This window comes from Carettochelys insculpta, chromosome 13 (assembly GCF_033958435.1).
Source record: "Carettochelys insculpta isolate YL-2023 chromosome 13, ASM3395843v1, whole genome shotgun sequence".
Taxonomy (NCBI): Eukaryota; Metazoa; Chordata; order Testudines; family Carettochelyidae; genus Carettochelys; species Carettochelys insculpta.
Window position 1 is genome coordinate 467,151 of NC_134149.1, and position 15,112 is coordinate 482,262.

General features: G+C 47.1%; 1 protein-coding gene across 8 annotated transcripts in view; it reads right to left on the reverse strand.

Moving 5' to 3' along the window:
* Positions 1-15,112, reverse strand: part of ITGB1BP2 (integrin subunit beta 1 binding protein 2) — an 83,447-nt gene that overhangs the window by 16,742 nt on the left and 51,593 nt on the right. For 3 of the 8 annotated variants that reach the window (XM_075007569.1, XM_075007570.1, XM_075007575.1), the window contains 3 exons: positions 14,289-14,408; positions 10,430-10,492; positions 3,054-4,029 (listed from right to left, as the gene is read on the reverse strand). In XM_075007569.1, the coding sequence (XP_074863670.1) occupies positions 3,775-4,029; positions 10,430-10,492; positions 14,289-14,408 (438 nt within the window). In that variant the 3' untranslated portion in view covers positions 3,054-3,774. The other 5 variants (XR_012647260.1, XR_012647259.1, XM_075007574.1 and 2 more) reach the window with 4 other exon arrangements.

Sequence of the window (15,112 nt, forward strand, 5' to 3'; positions counted from 1 at the left end):
AGGATGTACTGGAAGTTTCTACCCGTTCCTTGTAACCCTCTCTGAGGTACTTGAAATCTGCTATCATGTCGCCTCTCAATCTTCTCTTTTCTAAACTAAACAACTCCAGTTCTTTCAGTCTTCCCTCATAGCTCAAGTTTTCTAGACCTTTAAGCATTCTTGTTGCTCTTCTCAGGACCTTTTCCAATTTCTCCACATCTTTCTTGAAATGTGATGCCCAGAACTGGACAGAATACTCCAACTGAGGCCTAATGAGCACAGAGGAGAGCAGAAGAATGCCTTCTCGTGTCTTGCTCACAACACACCCATTAATACATCCCAGAATCATGTTTGCTTTTTTGGCACTAGCATCACAATGTTGATTCATATTTAGCTTGTTGTCCACTATGACCCCTAAGTCCCTTTCTGCAGTACTCCTTTTTAGACAATTGCTTCCTATTTTATATCTATGAAGTGGATTGTTTCTTCCTACGTTGAGTACTTTGCACATGTCCTTATTAAACTTCATCCTGTTTACCTAAAAAACATTTCTCCACTTTGTCCAGATCATTCTGAATTATGAGCCTATCCTTCAAAGCAGTTGCAACCCCTCCCAGCTTTGTATCATCTGCAAATTTATACTCTATATGCCAATATCTAAATTGTTGATGAAGACATTGAATAGAACTGGTCCCAAAACAGATCCCTGCAGAACCCCACTTGTTAGGCCCTTCCAGTGTGACTGCGAACGACTAATAACTATTCTCTGAGAATGGTTATCCAGCCAGTTATGCACCCACCGAATAGTGACCCCATCTAAGTTGCATTCACTTAGTTTATTAATAACAAGATGATGTGAGACCGTGTCAAATGCCTTACCAAAGTCCAGGTATACCACATCCACAGCCTCTTCCTTATCCACAACACCTGTTATCCTATAAAAAAAAACTATCATATTGGTCTGGCATGATTTGTTCTTCACAAATCCATGCTGGTTGTTGCCTGTCATCTTATTTTCATCTAGATATTTACAGCTGAATTCCTTAATTATTTGCTCCATTATCTTTCCCGGCACTGAAGTTGAACTAACTGGTCTGTAACAGCAACGAAGGGTCCTGTGGCACCTTATAGACTAACAGAAAAGTTTTGAGCATGAGCTTTCGTGAGCACAGACTCATTTCATCAGATGCTGGTCTTGGAAATCTGCAGGCCCAGGTATAAATAAGCCAGAACAAGGGTGGGGATAACAAGGTTAGCTCAGTCAGCAAGGGTGAGGCTTACTACCAGCAGTTGATCTGGAGGTGTGAACACCAAGGGAGGGGAAGCTGCTTCTGTATTTAGCCAGCCATTCACAGTCTTTGTTTAAGCCTGAGCTGAGGGTGTCGACTTTGCAGATGAATTGTAGCTCAGAAATTTCTCTTTGGAGTCTGGTCCTGAAATTTCTTTGCTAACTGGTCTGTAGTTTCCTATGTTGTTCTTTTTTCCCTTTTTACAGATGGGTACAATGTTTGCCCTTTTTCAGGCTTCTGGAATCCCTCCTGACTTCCAGGACTTTTTAAAGGTGATAGCTAAAGGCTCAGAAACCTCCTCAATCAGCTCCTTAAGTATTCTAGGATGCAGTTCATCAGGCCCTGATGACTTGAAGACATCTAACGTTTCTAAGTTATTTTAACTTGTTCTTTATGTACTTCATCCTCTAAACCTACCCCCTTCCCCACTACCTTTCCCACTAACATGTATTAGGTTAGGCATTTCTGCATCAGCCTTCTTGGTAAAGACCAAAACAAAGTTGTTATTAAGCACCGCTGCCATTTCCAAGTTTCCTGATATTGTTTCTCCCTCCTCACTGAGTAGAGGGCCTACCCTGTCCTTGGTCTTCCTCTTGCTGCTAATACATTTATAGACTGACTTCTTGTTTCTCTTTATGGCCATTTCTACCCAGGCCACTTCCTTCAAAAGTGGCATGGTAATACATGGCCTGAAATATGCTAATGAGGTGTGGATGCAAATTCCCCATGCCTTATTAGCATATGGGCACGTCATTTGGAGTCCGGAAGACCGTTCTTCCGGACTCCAAAATGCCATTTAGAAGCACAGCTCCCGGGGTGGGGTCTTCCAGAAGGAAGTCCTTCTTCCAGAGGCCCCTTCTTCCCAAAAATTTTTGGGAAGAAGGGGCCTCCGGAAGAAGGACCTCCTTCCAGAAGCTCCCCGGGGGCCGCGCTTCTACACTGCGTTGCGGAGTCCAGAAGAATGGTCTTCCAGACTCCAAATGACGTGACCGTATGCTAATGAGGCATGGGAAATTTGCATCCATGCCTCATTAGCATATTTCAGGCTGTGTATTACCATGCCATTTTAGAAGAAAGTGGCCTGTGTAGAAATGGCCTATGGGTGCAGCTACTATGGAGTTTAGTCTGGTCTTGTCGACACTTACAGGTAAACCGCAATTTGCTCTGACTCATCTGCACTTACTGCCACAAGAGCCGTACAGTAGATTGGGTCCCATTCAGAATAGAGACGAAGGCATTGATGACACCTGCCTTAGTAGTCACAGATGCATCCATTTTGTGATTTGTGACTCACCTGTTGAAAAAGTCACACCCACCATTGGTGGCCACCAGATTGAACACTGTATTCCAATAGTGGTCACAATGGTGCCAAATAGCTATGGAAAATAACCTTTCTAGTCATAATTGAGATTCCCCTGTTTAAGCATTCTTTTTTCCTAGATGTATACATTTACATTTAGCAATGTTGAAAGTTGCTCTGAAAGTTCTGTTCTCCAAATTATTTGGAGGCAATTCCATGGCTGTCTTACAGATGAAGGCAGACCAGTCAGTCTTCTGGACATAGAATCTACAAATATTAAAATACATATTGTTTGCCTGCGCCAGCTTATGCTGTGTAGTGACCTCTCATTTTCATTATTGACCACCATCCCCAACCTGTGGATCATCAGCAAACTTCATCAATGATGGCTTTAATGTTTTCTGCCATGTCATTAATAAAGATATTAAATCGTGCAAATCCAAGAACTGATCTTTACAGGGCCCCACTGGAAACAAACGTGACGATTCCCAATTTTATAATTTAATTCTGAGAGCTACATTAGCCATCTTTTAATCCAATTAATGTGTACCATCTTAGTATCATTCATGTTGTTCAATCAGAAGGTCAAGTGGTACATTATTCCCTTTATCAACAAAACTTGGAATCTCATTAAAGAAATATCAAATTAGTTTTGACAGGATCTATCTTCCATAAACCCACATTGATTAGCATTGATTATATTGCTCTCCTTTTTTAATTATTAAAGTCCTATATCAGCTGCTCCTTTACCTTTTGTGGGATCAATGTCAAACTGACAGGTCTATCAGTACACAATTTATATAGTTTATTCTTATAGCAACTGGCACATTAGCTTTCTTCCAGTGTTTTGGAATATCCCAGGTGCTTCAGGACTTAATGAAAATTAACACTACCAGTCCATTGGGCTCCTTAGCCAGCTTTTTTAAAAGTCCCGGATGCTGATTTTAAAATGTCAGACTTTAGTAGCTACTAAGTAATCTTCTCTCAAGCATACAAGAAATATCCCAGTGCAGCCAATGTCAGCAAGAGAAGGTAAGCAGAACTCTTTACATATAGTAAGCAGTGTCTCTAACATGTTTACATCCTTAGCTGTCCCCTAGTCTCCAGGGAATTCCATCTGTTTGCCCGAAGATGTTTCTGTGGTCCTCCATGTGTCTTTGAAAGAAAGAGGTTTTAATCTCTCTCTCTAGAGTTGCAACATAAATCTCATTTGCTCACTGCTTCTTCCTCCCTCTCCTCATCTCCCTCCTCTGACCAGCTTAAGCTGTCATCTGACTCCTCCCATCGGCCACCTTCAAAGTCCTCAGCAGCTGTAGGCTCTTTCTTGGTCTGCTCATGTTCAGGCTGAGAGCTGCTCTGGGGGTACTCCAGTTTGGCCCAGGTCATGGGGCTGGCCTTTCTCAGGCTGATCTCCACCTTTGTGGGCACCATGTTTACAAAGCTCTTCTGTACATCAACGATCTATGGAGAGAATGGGGCAGGCAGGTCACAGTAAGTCTTCATCAGATGCACAAGCTGGCCAGACATTGAGTATTAGCCATTGTATGTAGAGCCTCAGCCATGCCCGAGAGAAGCAATGTAAAGACAAGGCAGGGCAAAATGAAAACCTGAGTTTGCATGAAGTTTAGTACCTAAGACATTAACACAATGATTCCGCAAGGATTTTCTGATGCTCCATTGTGGGGTACTGATAACATGAGCCTTCATTCATACACATGGGAAAGGGCAAAAGGTTACCAAGGCAGAAGGAATGGAAAGCACAAGTACCAAATGGGATAAATGACCTAGGAGACTTGACCCTCCACTACAACAAAGTCAACACTCTTCTCAACTATTAGAAGAGCTAGATCATGGGTAAAGCTGAGGAGTGCAATGACTGCATTGCAGTGATGGGCCCCACAAACTGGATTCCATTTACAGGGATGGGGCCACCAAGAGGCCATGCAGGGAAATAGATCCTGTGATGTAGAGATATGGTACACAGCTGAGGAGAGACAAGCAAAAGGAAAGGAACTCTAGTTACAGGCAAAAGAGCTCAGAGAGGCGATTCTACAGGAGGATGGAGTGAAGGGAGGCAGGGACAGGAAATGCACCAAGAAAAGGAGAGTATTACTTTTCCCCTCTACCTCAGGGATTCCCAACCTATGGGTTGGGACCCAAACACGGGTCACCACTAGATTTTCTAACGATCGCCAGCTGGATGGCTGAGAGTCTCATGTGGCTCTTTAAGGAGCCATTTGCAGCTCCTGCTGCTGCCGCCACTCGCTCCTCCTCCTGGTCCCTGCCCTGCCGCACTGAAATGGAACTGAATTTAATGGACAATGGGAGGGAGCTAGCCATTAAACCAATTAAATTGAGTCCCCTTTCAGCATGGCAGGGCAGGAAACTGCCCACACTGCAGCTGGGGGGAAGGGAATAAGAGGGCTGGGGGGGCAGGCATGAGGAGGCAGCAGCCCAATGAAAGAACAGCACAGATGCAGCAGTTGTGCTCATGAGGTCGATGGGGGCATGTTGGGGCTGTGAGGGGGTTAAGCCTGGTGGCTTGGGGCTGTGAAGGGTTTAAGTATCGGGGTGGGGGAGTGAATTAAGATTTATAAAATATTTTTCGCAGGGGAGAACCTCCCTCCCTGTCCCCAGTTTTGAATGGCTTTGAGGGACAAACTCTTACTGAATTGTCAAAATGGGTTGCCATCTCAAAGGTTGGGAACCACTGCTCTACCTATTTAGGAAACAGTGGGCAGGGGTGAGGGAACAAGGAACAACAGGCAGCAGTTACAAAGAGAATGTTTAGCTACATGCTAAACTAGGGAGTGAGCTCAGTCTACAGCAGGCATCTGCAACCCGCAGCTCTTTGAGGACTTCTTTGGGAGCTCCCAATACTATAATTGCAAAGTGAAAAAAAGCTTCTCCTGATTATTTTCAATATTTTGGTAAACATCTAAAAGCTGAACAATGAACAACTCATATCTAAACAGCAAATGATATACGATCTCAAAACATTGGCTAACTCCCCCTTTAACATGTGCAGTGCATTATGGGATAAGTGTGCACACTGTTCGTAAAATAGGGGTTTCAAAAAGTGTAGTTTGACATTATTTATTAAGGACAATCTCGTATTCACATGCCTTGCAGCTCTTGAATTATTTACTGAATTTAAAAAAAAAAAGGCTTGTCTTGCTCATTTAGTTGCCTAAACCTTGTCTAGAAGATTGAGCACAGGCCTGGGAGCTAGGGGTGAGCCAGGGAGTAGCTGTGCAAGGTGACTGGGAGCCAGTGGGAGATGGGGACAGGTCTGGGGGCCAACGTGTGTGGTAGGAGAAAAAATGGATGAGATGGGAGGAGATATCGGGACTGGCTGGTAAAGGCTACTGATGCATGGAAGGAGAGAGAGAGAGAGTGTGTGTGTGTGTGTGAATATGGAGCTCAGACAAGGCGTCTGGCTGAGGCAGGGATGTGGAACTGGCTGGGCAAGGCGCCATAAGCAGGACATGGGGGCCCTTGCAAATGGGTAGTAAAGCATCAGTTTCAACCCACGGTGTCTCCAAATCACAGATCTAGTGCTGGCAACTATTAACTCCTTATCCAGCATAACACTCTCCCCACTTGCACACTGCCCACTGGCCCAGCCCAGGTTTTGCATGGAGATAGCCTTCATGCTTTCTCTCTGACAGACAGAAAAGCAGTTGGGGTGGGGAAGAAGAGGGCACCTGGCAAAGGAGCACCCCAAATCCCTCATGAGACGGGTAAAGGGAGGTTCCCACAACACTGGAGGAGGGAGAATGGGAGATTACGGTATGAGGGGACGCTAACAGCCCCAGACCTCTCACAGCAGAGTTAATCTGGCCCTGCTGATTGAGGGGAAAAATTGTTGAAGGAACACCATCCATCCTGTGCACTGAATGAGGCAGGAATCGTGCAGAAAAAAACAGTATGTGATCATAAATAACAAAAACTGCTGTAGCCCCTTAAAGACTAACAAATTTATTAGGTTATGAGCTTTTGTGGGCAACACCCACTTCATATGAAGAAGTGGGACTTGCCCACGAAAACACATTGCCTAACAAACGTGTTAGTCTTTAAGATACCACAGGACTGCTTGTTATTTGTACAGCTACAGACTAACATGGCTACCCTTCCGAGTATGTGCTTATGTAATTAAGACAGTATCATAATGCACACACCCATAAGGCATGCGTTACGGCTGCATAAACACCCTTAATTTTGGCATGTCATAGCTGTAAAGTGCTTGACTTTGGAACCCTAACATTCTTTTCCGTAAAGTCGGCATTTAAGCTCTTCTGGGGCAGGGTCTCACTTTACTTGTTTCGAGGAGGCACCCAGCAAGCTTCTAAGCCCGTTATAACTCATAGCAATAGAAGTCCAATGGATTTTCTAAGAAAACGGCAACTCCGAAGACTCTTACAAGAGACTCGAGCTGCCTCGGCTACCACAGACCTTCCAGCCGCTACATCCCTCCAGCTACAAACAAAAAGAAAACAAAAATATCAAACAATCTGCGTGGAACAGCGTCTCCTCTGGCTCCATAAGAGATGAGGTGGAGCTGGGATGGAAGTGGGCTCAGGTCTTGGCCAGCAAAAGAGGTCCCACGTCCAAGTGTGCCACAAGGTAGCTGACCCCAGTAAGCAGAGCTGGTCTAGGTCCCTAATGTCAGAGCAGCAGCGGCTAGTGAAGCCAGTCTGGTTGGTCAGAGTTTTAACCAGTGGGCTATAAAGTCCTGCCAGAGTACAGGAAGGATGTAAATTATTCACATAGCTAATTAAGGGTGCCTGGAGAGAAACCACCAATGTGTGCTGCTAACTACTGCAGGGTCCCTACAGATAGGGGCACAGTACTCAGCAAGGTTGTGCTGGGGCAATTGATGGCAGCTGTCCACAGGTCTGTAAGGAGTAAGAAGGCTCATAAAGGGCTGCAGAATGAGATGAGACGTGTCTCCTGATCTGAGACAACGAGCTGACCAGGAGTCTTATAGTGACACAAAACAGGGTGCCCTGGAGCATCTATCAAAGCAAGTCACCCTTATAGACAACTGAATAAGGCAGCCCCCATGAAAGGGGTGCATGTTCTGGTTAGCAGGGTCTGAATGACTGCTTCCGTGACAGCTGACTGGGAAGAAGGGAAGAAACTCTGGGTGTGTCTAGGTAAATGCCGTTGCTCCTGTGTTGCTTAGATTTGCTACTCAGCCGATGGAGTGGTGCTTTACTTGTAGTAATCAATTTGGCTGATGCTTGGTCACAAACAATGTTAACATTAAATGCAGGAAATGTGAAATATGATCACCCGTGTTTGTAATTCCTTGGGAGTACTAAAGAAAGGCTGTGCTTAACCTGTTCCAAAGGAAGGAAACATTGTCAGTTTGAAAAACCCCATATGGGCAAGCGCTGGAATGACAGTGAGGATAAGAGGGGAGGCAGGACTTTCAGATAGCAACTCTATGCCCTTAAGGATTTGCTGCAACAGTGTTGTAAGTGGTTTCTTCCTACCATCCCAGGAACAGAACTAAACAAGCTTCATTGGGAGCCTTCGCTGTTGTTTTAATACTGTTCTCTTGGAGCTAAAGTCATGTGGCAGGACCCTGTGTTTCTGTCCTAGAGCTGATATCACCAGTGGCAATACTATGCTTATGAATAGAGCTAAATCACTAGGAGACAGATGGACAGAGTAGCAAACAAGTGGGCAGCAGTGGTGTCATGACTGGCCAGCAGGCAGCCAGTGGGCAGGGGGATAAGGTGTCTCTTTATCCGCCCTCCTACCACCACACAAATGGGAGGTGAACTCTGCGGATGCATGTGTGACCACTGGGTCTGGGCTGAGCAAGGGCAGTGACTGTGAGCAAGATGCAGAGAAGGGCTGGGCATGAAAAAGTGACTTTTGGGTTTCTGGACTTAAGAACCTGAGGAGAAAAGGGCACTGGGATTCTTACTCATGGTTTATGTCTATGAACCCTGTTTGTGGTGTTCTCCCAAGCTAATGACAAGTTACTTCTTTACTGAAAATCCACCAGTAGTAGTAAATCGCTCCACCTGTTAACTGTGTTTAATGTTAAAAATTCACACCTTACTTTTAGTCTAAATCAGTGGTCTGCAACCTGCATCTCCGGAGCCGCATTCGGCTCTATAAGGACTTTGTGCTTCCCAGCACTATAATTGCAAAGCAAAAAACAAAACAACAAAAACGAAAACCTCTAGATTATCTTTGATAAACAGTCAACATCTAAAAGCCCAACAATGAATTCCTCATATCTAAATAGCAAACAATATGTAATCTTGTAACGCTGGATAACTCCCCCTTTAATAAGTGTAGTGCATTGAGGAATATGATACCATATCTGTGTTTTGATTGTGTTGCTAATAAAATCTCAATTTTGAAAAGGAAAAGGAAGCTTGTGGCATTCCTGCTGTGAAGGGCAACATGCATTTTAAGAAAGAAAACAAATTAAATGTGAAATAAAGTTGGCATAGCTAAAGTAGGTAAGCACGAAAGTCAGGAATACAGTGGTACATGCATGCAGATGTAAAATGTGAGGAAACAGAATATGTAAAAGATTAGTGAATGCCTTGCAGTAAATATGTATCACATTACAAATCATTGTGTGGCACTATACTTAAAACAAGGGTTACAAAAAATATGGTTTGATGTTATTTATTAAGGACCATCTTGTATTCTCACACATTGCAGCTCTTGAATAATTGAGTTTTTTACTGAATTTGAAAAAAAGGTCTCATCTTGCTATTTTAGTTGCCGACCCCTGATCTAAATGACTCTCGCTTCAATTTCCAGCCATGAACTTGTGTTAGATTTTCCTCTGTGAGATGAAGAGTAACTGACAAAGATTTGTTCTCCATGTAGCTGCTTCTGGACTGTGATCAAGTCATCCCATAACCTTCTATTTGTAAAGCTGTACGAACTGAGCTCACTGTCAGGCAATGCTAGAAAGACCTCCAATCTTGACTTTAAAAGCTCTGCTCTAGGAATTATCTTGTGGTAAGGTAATTACCTGTGTTACACATGAAGTCCAACTACATAATCAGTCAGCAGCGACTGCTGGGGAGACATACAAAGGGAGCACTGGCCATGTGACTGCCCCCTTTGTGACTCCTCCTTGCACCAACCCTAGCCTAAGGAAGAGCTGTTCCAAGGAAGATTTGGGGTCCAAGACAATCTCCAATTCAGCCCCAGACCCTGCCTCCTTCTGCACCTTCCCCACCTGCCCCTTCACCCTGTCTGACAAACCCTGTTCCTGCTCTGCATTCTCCACCTACCCTGCCTCCACTCCATCCCTTCCTCAAGCCCCCTCCCCTGAGTGATGCAGCTCAGGAGACTAGTGGAGCATTGGCAGCAGGCGTTGCCTCCCCGCTTGTACTCAATGGTGGCAGTTAGAGGAGGAGTGATCCAGCCCCAACTCACTCCATACAGATTGGCCTCAGCTGCATTTTTCTGCTTCCTACTACTGGTGAGTGGGGGAGCAGTTCCACCCCTTTCTGCAAGCCCCTTCTCTGAATGACAAGGTTGGGAGCCAAGGGTGTGGAGCAGACTGGGGCTGAGTCACTCCACTTCCTGCCACCATTAAGTTTGCGGGGTGAGCCTTACTCCTACTGCTGGCACCAGGCACCCAACTAGTTGCCAGCTGCTGGCCCCTAGCTTTCTCCCCCATGGTGTTTGGAGGGTATACGACTCTTCATCTCCACCCACCCTACCCCACCCCCACCTGGGTTGTCTGTGATCACAGTCTCTCTTCTGGCCTTGGAATCTGTGAGCCTACATTGGCAGCTGATCCCAGCTTCCAGTCCCTTCCACCTACAGCTTGCTGGAATAAAGGAATCAAAATAAACAGAACTCTTACCCCCCAGAGTTCTAGCTTTGCCTTGAAAACCTTGTCACCTTCAAACGCAATATGGACATCAATCTGAAAGAAAGAAAGAAAGAAAAAAAGGTTTCTTAGCAAGTACAGCTGGACCAATGCTCTTGGCAGAGCTGGTGAGTGAGTAACAAAGCCACACAGTGAGGGGACGTTATCACCTCCATGTTGTGCCTAGGAAGTGCCTGAAATCCCAGGACTTCAGAATTGCAGAGCTGGAAGGGACCTTGAGAGGTCATTGTGTCCAGTCCCTGCCCTCACAGCAGGACCAATCACCATCCCTGACAGATGTTTATGTAATCCACCCCAGACCCTTGTAAGGGGATACCATGAAAGTCATTTGAGGCCCCAGCAAAGGCTGAACTCATAACTCTTGGTTTACAGGCCCAATGCACTGAACCCTGCCCCCTGACTGAGCTATACCCTGCCCCCTGCCCCTCCACATGAAAAGAGACATGGAAAGGGAGGCGCACCAACAGGAGGGATGACATACTTCAGACTCATCATTGTGGGCAGTGAGTGCAGGGAACAGCCACACGGCAGGGTGACTGCTGGGGGCAGCCACAGCAGGAAAACAGGGGCCATATGGAGACAGGGCTGCCCACTCTGTTGAGAGAGGTGTCCTTCTACCCCCGCCCCCCTTCGGTCCCAGTGCTGTGCAGGAGGAGCTCTGCTGCCTCCCTGCAACTCCCCCACACCATTAGCCCCAGTCATTTGCACAAACCATATACTTTTTCTTTTATTTTTCAAACAGAAGAAAAATATTTCACTGAAATACTTGAGAATGCCATGTCAGTTTGCTAGTAGGTATATAAAAAAAAGTCAAAATGTACCTCACCTTTGCTCTATCTTTTGAGTCCATGAAAGGGATCTAGAGGTCATAGTGGACCACAAGCTGAATGTGAATCAATGAGTTTTCTCTCATGCATCTGATAAAGTGGGACTTTGCCCATGAAAGCTCATGCTCCAAAATATCTGTTAGCCTATAAGGTGCCACAGGCCTTCTTGTTGTTCTCAAAGATACAGACTAACACGGCTACCTCTCTGATATGAGTCAATAGTGTGATGCTGTTGCAAAAAAGCAAACATGATTCTGGGATCCATTAATAAGAGTGTTGTGAGTAAGACACAAGAAGTAATTCTTCCCCTGTACTCTGATTAGGCCTCAGCTGGAGTACTGTGTCCAGTTCTGGGCCTCTCATTTTTAGGAAAGATATGGACAAATTTGAGGGTCCAGAGAAGAGCAACTAAAATAATTAAAGGTCAAGAAAAATATGACTTATGAGAGAAAATTAAAATAATTAGATTTGTTTAGTTTGGAAAAGAAAAGTTTGAGAGAGGACATGATAAAAGCTTTCAAGTACCTAAAAGGGTGTTACAAAAAGGAGGGAAAAAAAGTATTCTCCTTGGCCTCTGAAAATAGGACAACAAGCAATGGGCTTAAACCGCAGCAAGAAAGGTTTAGATTGGATCTTAGGAAAAATTTCCTAACTGTCAGTGTGGTTAATTACTGGAATAAATTGCTTCAGTTGGTTATAGAATCTCCATCGTTGGAGACATTTAAGAACAGGTTAGATAAATATCTAACACGGATGATCTAGATGGTGCCTGGTCCTGCTGTGGGGGTGGGGAACTGGACTTGATGACCTCTTGAGGTCCCTTCCAGTTCTACTATTTTATACTTGCCCTATTCTGCTCATGCCTAGGGAAAGTATCTGACACTGGGCACTGCTGGACAGGCTACTGAGCTAGATGGACCACTGGTCTGATCCAGCTTGGCCATTCTCTTGGCCAGTCTTGACACACCTTGTCTACCCTTTACACCGCTTCATTCACACAACACAGGGTGGTGAGAGAACTGCTCCCTGTGGCTGCAGCTCCATGTAGCACTACTCCAGGAGGGATTTGGCGTGACTGTGTGCCTGCAGAAAACAGCTCCCCTGCAAAATCCTGTACTTCCTTGCAGGAAATGGCAGCAAAGCAGAGGTGCACAGGCGATGACCAAGGGTACAGTTGGGGGTCATTGCCCCCCCGCCCCAAGCAGAGGAAAACTCTGGAGGGGGCACATGAGGCTACGTGTTGCTACCCCTCTTTTTGGCACGTGCAGAGCTGCCCAGCTGAGAGAGACTGCCTTTTGCTGACCGCAGCTGAACGCCACCTCATGGGTCTACATGCAGGTCTTGCTCCCCTTCTGCACGCTAGGAGCCTGCCTGTTTCTGTGCTCCAGCAAGTGCTGGCATAGGCAATGCCTGGCAGTGCCCAGGGGGCCACATGAACGCCTGCATTCACTCCCCCACACTCCCTGTGAGAGTTGTGCTGCTTCCGATCAGTACGAGGGCGGCCCTCGTTCCCTGGAGCAGCACAGCATAGGAGTAGTGCTTCTGGGCTGCACTGCTTCAGGGGAGGCGAGAGATGGCCCTGGCACCCCTCAGCAGAGATGCAGCACTTCCGTGGGAAGAGGGAGGGTGGGAGCAGAGAGGGCAGCGTGTGGGAGGAGCAGGGGTGGGAAGGGAGAGGCATGGCCAGGGAAAGGGTGGGGCTGGGGCACTTGCCTGGTGCCCCCCCAAAATCCCTGCACTGGTCACTTCTGAGTGCTAGCATGGGGCTGGATGAGTGTGGGCGAGGGAAGTGGGGGTTTGGGGTGGAGGGAAGAGGCAGTTGGGAAGGAAGGGGTTGGAATAGGCAGTGGGAGGGGACTGTGGGAGTGAGAGGAGATTTTGGAGAAGAAAAGGGGATGGGAGAATCACCTGAAGAAGTTGGAGCCAACCATGTGGCAGCTCCTTGGCACCAGCTGGGGCTCACCCCAGTATCAGGCACACCGAACCCTCTCCCTGACAAGCCCTACCCCCTACCTGTGCACCCCTCCAGCAAGCCACCTACATGCAGACTCCCATTCCACTGAGCCACAACCAGCTGCACCTAGACCCCCCATCCTATCAAGCCCCATTCTCCCAGTGCCCAGAGCCACCCCCAGTTAGCCTCCTACATCCAGCTCCCCCGGCTGAGCCCTAGTCGCCTTCACCTGGATCCCCTGCAGAGTCCCATTGCCCCCACTGCCACTGAACCCTTGTGCATCCTGCTCTTCTCCTTGAGCTGCCTTTACCCTAACTGCCCCACACAGAAATCGCTCACCCCGTACCTCCATCCCCCCACACAAAGGACTTCACACCTGGATCTTGTACAGTGCCTGGCACAGCATGGCTACACCCTAGGCTGTTTCTGGGGCAGGCCCAGCCTTTGTACTGTGCCATGGCTGGGTGATCCTCATTGCCAAGTCCATCTAGCAGGGACGTGGAGGCTTAAGTGTAACCTCCCCTCTCAGTGCAGCAAGAGGTCTGTGCTCACCCCACTGCCACACTGAAGCCACATTCATTTACTGACAGAATTTTGCATAATTTTAAAATATTGTACAAATCATTTTAACTTTGTCACAGAATTCCCTCTGGGGAACATATACCACAGAATTCAGCAAAGACAACTCCGAGCCATCCAGCCACTCCTCAGGCAGGGCAGCATTACTCTGCCCAACAGCTTCCCGCAGGCAGCCAATAGACAGAACACTGTCAACCTGAGGTGTTGTCTCAGCCCCTCAGCAGGCAGCAGGGCAAGTCCTATTAATATCAGAGTCATCCCCACAAAACCAAATGGGGCTAACTCCCTGCCTGCCCCATTGGTAGAGCTGGAAGGAAAGGACAGCTGCACAGAGCCAAGGGGCCCTTCTCAGGAGAACAGTCTGTATTAGAAGGGGTGGGGTTGTTAAGCGACTGTTGTGGAGCATTACCACACCCAGGCCGGAGCACTAGCACGCTGCAGAACAGCGATGTGCATTCTGAGACCCACATACCACAGTGCAGTTGGCCATCACACAGCTCAGCGCTGGCAGAGGATTCTTGGCATAAACTGTCACCACCACTTGGCTGCTGGTTTGATGCCAGTCTTGGCGACAAGACACCAACTTCATCTCCTGGGGAGGAAAGGAGCCTGTTACCTGCGGCCAGCGCCAAGCACACATGAGTCTGTGTCTCCTCAGCCATGGCAGCAAAGTCACATCTAGCCAGTTCCACCCCACTGATGTGGCCACTACTAGAGGCTAGAACCCAAGCCCAGCACTACAGGACAAGATGGCCCAGCACAGCAAATGTAACCCCCAGTCCTTTACATTTTAAAGCCATTTCCAGCCCAGTGTGGGTCTCAGCACTGTCTGCCACACACACACACACACATACAAACTGTTACCCAGTTACTTTTACCCCCCACCCGCCTCCTGTTCCACAGATGAATCCTCACCAGGTCTCCCTAAACCCTACAGGCAGTCCCAGGGACAGGTCTGGCTTCCTTTAGGAAGGGCATGTCCAAACAGGGTCATTGTAGGGAACATGTGTAAATCACCTCACAAGCCACCGTCACTGGCCAGGAGTTAGCAAGAAAGGTTTGGTGCCAGGGATAGTGAGAGGGGCTTTTCCTGCCTTCAGACCTTCGTCTGTCACACACGAGTCCGGTCAGTAGGAGATTGCCTGTCTTGGAAGGGTCTGCAGCTCACCAGGCACATGAATGCTACATCAATTATTTGAAACCTCCCTCTTGGCCTGTTCAAAGCCTCATCCAGAGCTTTCCACACCCAACCTGCTACAGTCAGAGAACCAGTTCCTGCTCAGAGACTCCCTCCGA